General features: G+C 34.2%; 1 protein-coding gene across 1 annotated transcript; it reads right to left on the bottom strand.

The window, feature by feature from the left end:
* Nucleotides 1-211: 211 nt before the first annotated feature.
* LOC140432156 (uncharacterized) lies at nucleotides 212-2746 on the bottom strand. The gene is made up of 3 exons (XM_072519989.1): nucleotides 2661-2746; nucleotides 858-1441; nucleotides 212-584 (listed from the first exon to the last, which is right to left on the bottom strand). The coding sequence occupies exons 1-3, from the start codon at nucleotides 2744-2746 to the stop codon at nucleotides 352-354; spliced, it is 903 nt and encodes a 300-aa protein (XP_072376090.1). The 3' UTR covers nucleotides 212-351.
* Nucleotides 2747-5170: the final 2424 nt, after the last annotated feature.

Here is a 5170-nt window from a genome sequence, read left to right as displayed (position 1 = left end):
TATTTAAATTTGTTTAACAGCTAATAATATGGTTTCAAAAAATTTTTTCTTTAGGTGGCTCCCATTCCCCCATCTCCCCTACTTCCTAAATTCGCTCGCTCGCGACAGACTCTGAGATAGCGCGTTCTGTGTAATAGACATATGTCTAATGTAATAAATATACTATACAATGTTAAAATCTTTAAGAAACCCTCTAAGAGTTTATAACAGTCACTTTACATTTGAAAGGCACTTTTATATTTTTGATAAAATATTTTAACTGCAAAGAGTAATAGGCAACTCTCTATACACTTTCCGTAGCTTATTGTCTTTCACAAAAGGAATGAACGTGTTTGAAATGTTAATAGTGTGTCACACACTGAATCCTTGTGCACAGTGTTGAACCCTATTATCCGGAGGAGGATATTTACAGCAATAACTCGACACGATTCCTAGTGCGGCGAGAACTAACGAAAGCGCAGAGAAACCACATACTGCGCCCGATGTCATATCTGCAAGAGGTGTGCCTTGTTTTGGTTGTTTTACTAGAAGCACTAATAAAGCCATGCAGGTTAAGAGGCTGAAGACGCTGAGAATAATGTATCCTGAAAAAAATAATATCAAATTAGTTTGTATATTATTGGCTAGGAAATTAGGTTTGGTAAGGCAAACAAACACACAGTCCAGAAGCAGGAATGCTTGATGAGGTAACATTAAACAATGATGTAGAATATACAAACAAACCAATAGTATTTGAGTGAAATTATTTTTAACTGTACGTCTAGTACTTGAATATACATTATAATTAGTATAATTTCAGCTTAAATTATTATATAAATAATAAATAAAATTATCAATGAAAAGAAAAATTAACTTACCAGAAATGTAGTTTCTGTTAGGCAACCAATATATGTTCCTACTTCTAAATCCTAATAATCCTAATATCAAACAAGTAAATCCAGCTACCACTCCAAAATCCAGAAAGTACTGTCTGTCCATAATTTTTATCATATAAAAGCTCAACCCAGACGTAACCGCTCCACAAAGCACCATCATAATAGCAGAAAAAGTCAAAGTCGCCTTAACAGGAGCTTTTCTTATACTTAAATTTGACCAGGAGTCGGATTTTGAGTACGTTGTTTCGCTGTAAATGCTCTGTATAGGACTTGAGCACATAGGAGCTACTATTGCTGTGTGTCTTTTGTCTTGAGCTATTTGTCTCGTAGCTAAAGTGTAATTAAGCTTCTGTTGAGCTTTGGGAGCAGGCTTCTTCATCCTTTGTGCTGTTTTGCTTTGGAACTCTTTGGCAATCGGCGAAAGAGGAGGTGGCATCAGTTTTCTTGCAGATTGTGGAGACAACAGTAGTTGATTTGTTGGTTTCTTTGGTGTAGAAAGAATTTCGTGTAGTTTTTGGGTAGCTGTAGGATTAGCTGGTCTCGGAGATTGTTGAATATGAGACCAACTGAAAAATAAATAAATAAGTTAAGTGGTGTGATTAGGTGACGAAAACTAGAAAAAAAATTTTAAAATATAGTTTGATTATAGCTTTGACGCAGCGGTTGAAGACCTAATGACAAAAATCCAACAGTCAGCAGCTTGAAACGCAACCCCTATAATAACCAGCGAAGGAAAAACAGACGAAATACGTCTATCAGTTAAAGAGGACATTAATATTAAGAAAAGAATGGATACAAAACAGAACATTTATTGGTAGGAAAAAAATTCAAATTTCTATAACTTTTAATTAACCTGAGCAGTAACTTGATGGTTACTGATCATATTGATGGTTACTTAATAATAATATGACAATCTCATCTCAGAAAACTAAAACAATAGTAATCAGCAGGAACCAACCAGATGTAAAATAGAAATTGATGGCATCAGTATTGAACAAGTAGAAGGAGAAGTGTAGAAGTGAAGACATTAGAAGAAAATGTAACGTAGTATATAAATGAATGGACACAAAATAGAAAAAAAAAAAGAATGTAATAACCACATAAGCAGAATGGGGGAGACCCGTGTCATCAAAATAGCAAGAGATTAATCACATATCGACAGAAGAAGTATCTGACGAGCGCTCAAAAGATGGAGTGACAACCTTCCATTAATCCACCAATCAACAAGCAGAATTGCTTATAAAAAGGAAGAAGAAGTAACCTGATGCAGCTGACTAAATGCTTAAAGCCTAAGTAAAAAAGACTTTACCAAAGCAATTATAATAATTTTTATGATGTATTCAACTATACTGTTTAAAAATGGAGACATAAGATGGACCGAATCAAAATAAAAATACTGTTACGCCAGCCCCTTGCTACGCACCTGATCGACCTTTGACAGGCAACTTTCAATAAAGATCAGATGGTAAAACATACCAGCCACTTAATGGCGCTGGAAACTTAGATAATAAACCGTTCCAAAAAAACCGTAGATAATTTTTTGAATTGAAAATTCGTGTGACGTTTTGAACTTAATGTTTAATAACGACTATCAATGATTTAGACACCTTCTTTAAACATCATTATTGAGTAAATATTTTAGAGAAAACTTCATTTAGGAACTTCAATGCTGCAGATCTCCACATCGATAGACAGACCTTACGAAAAAACTTCTAAACAAATAATATACTGAGGCAGTACACGTAACAGATGACCGCGACCAGGGAGAAATATCATTAATCAAACTATCCGAGTTGCTGAAGCTCAATAATGAACCACAACACATCTGCTAAAATGATAACGACTACGATCATAAACTGATACTCGTACATTATAAAAAAATAATGTAATAAATAAAGTTAGTTACCTTGTTTGAGGTTTCTTAGGTGATGTCTGGATATACTCATATCGAGTTGGACTTTGAGGTAACACTGGTTGAGGTTCTTCTTGAATATATTCGTATCTACTTTTGTTTTGAGTTATCATTTGTTGTTGGGTAGCTGTTATCGATGGTAAGTGGTCTACAGGAACTAGAGCATATCTTGTACTTTGAGAAGACAGTTCAGTTTCTTCTTCAGCTTCTATTACGGCATACCTATAACATTTACATTTAACAGTCCAGGAATAATAATAATATTAAGTACTACTTTAGTATTCTAAAATTCATGAATAGATTGTTTATAGTAACTATATATATATATATACTATATATATATATATAATATATATATATATATATATATATATATATATATATATATATGAACATGGTTGGTATGGATATGGTTATGGTAAATCGGGGACGCTAAATTAGACTTCTATCAGCCTAGAAGAGAATAAGCTGGATTTAGATCGGGATACAGCACTAACGACCACTTACTAGTGATCAAGAACCTGATAGAGAAGCCTGCAGAATACAACAAATCATTGGCACTGATATTTGTCGACTACGAGAAAGCATTCGATACCATAAGGCATCAAAAATGTTAAAAGCATTGACAGAATGACGAATAGACCATCGTTACACTAACATAATCAAATGTATCTACCAAAATGCCACAGCTAGCGTAAGACTATCTGAACAAGAAACAAATAAATTCTGTTTACAGCGAGGAGTACGGCAAGGAGACACAGTCTCTCCAAAGCTATTCACGACGCTTTTAGAACATACTTGTAAGAAGGCACATCTGAACGAGCAGGGTATCAACATAAATGGAGAGAAGCTCAGTCATTTGAGATTTACAGATGACATCGTCCTTATAGCCGATTGTACGGATGATGCAATAATAATGTTTAAAAAATTATATCACCCTTCCTTGGAGGTCGGACTAAAGATTAATATAAACAAGACGCAAATAATGACTAATCTGGTGCTAAATCGAAATACTCGTATTGCTGTTGATGGAAGGGATATTATGCAAACTACATCGTATAAGTACTTACGTCATGAAATTCGATTGGGCAGAGATAACCAGTTAAATAACTCAGAGGGCTATAGAGCGCCAGATGTTGGGTGTCTCTCTGAGAGACCGAATCCCAAATGATGAAATACGTCGTAGAATAAAAACAACTGAACAAGAAATAGGCCAATAAACTAGCTTTAATCAGTTAGCTCTTGGTTTTCCGCTCTGTGCCGATTCCTAGCTCGTGACTCATGACTCAGTAGCTTAGCTTTTTCCTGCCCGATTTTGGCCATGTTTAGGTATAAAAAGCCATCCTTATGAGCATCCCTTAGACTTCTAGCCCTTACTTTCAGGTTCCTTACTAGACATGCGCCAGTCAAGAAACACCTGCATACGATGAGACTGTTTCACGAAGACATAAGCTACAAACTTTGTAGCAGAGGACATAAAATAGTCCATCATATGTTACAAGATTGCTAAACATTAGATCGAAGGTGGCAAACACTTTTTGGGGGACCTAGCAAAGGGTTCCAGAATTTTAGAATGGAATATTTACAATAAGCAAACTGACCGCAGTATAACCGGTTTATAACAGACACCTTCCAAAAGGAAATCTAAGAAATTGTAACACTATGTGAAATTATATACAAACCTGTGTACTCGTCCTGGAGACACTTCAACATCTTCGTGATACTGAGGTTTCTTAGGGGGTTATTTTTTGTTCTTGCATTTGGATGTACTCATATCGTTGACTTTGGCTTCTAGTAAGCTTCGGTTTGGTTGGGGTAGGTAATCCATATCTTGCTCCTTTTCGCTCCTCACCTTGAGAAAATCCATATCTACTACCATATCTATCTTCATTTGGCGGAATCTGTAGCAGGTAGATTTATAACTCTACTTACAATATATTTCAACTATGGATTAAATAATATCTATAAAGGATAACTTTTATTTTGGTCTAATTACTTTTATCCTATCTTATGTAACTATAAAGATATTTAAGAAAATAACCTCATTGTAAGTGCAAATTTTGAATCACTTGGTGGAAAAAACATTATAACCAATGTTACAATATTGAAAAATTTTATTATTGATCAATATTTTTTTAATAACATTGTAACATTGTATACAATGTTTTCTCGAAAAATTTATTAAGTAAGTTTTTACAACTTAATTGTAAGTTTTAATACAAGAAAGCAAGGTAGTGGAATATTACTATAAATAACATTAAAATTAATTTATCAGGCTCTTCTAATCAGGAAGATGACAGACAAGAAGTAAATTCTTTATTATTAACTACTGAGCATAGTGATCATGTCTTAAATTTTAAAAACTCGCGTGACAATACTAGTT

This window comes from Diabrotica undecimpunctata, unplaced genomic scaffold, assembly GCF_040954645.1.
Source record: "Diabrotica undecimpunctata isolate CICGRU unplaced genomic scaffold, icDiaUnde3 ctg00003050.1, whole genome shotgun sequence".
Classification (NCBI taxonomy): domain Eukaryota; kingdom Metazoa; phylum Arthropoda; class Insecta; order Coleoptera; family Chrysomelidae; genus Diabrotica; species Diabrotica undecimpunctata.
The sequence above is the reverse complement of the archived record's forward strand: the minus strand, read 5'-3'. Positions and strand labels throughout refer to the sequence as shown.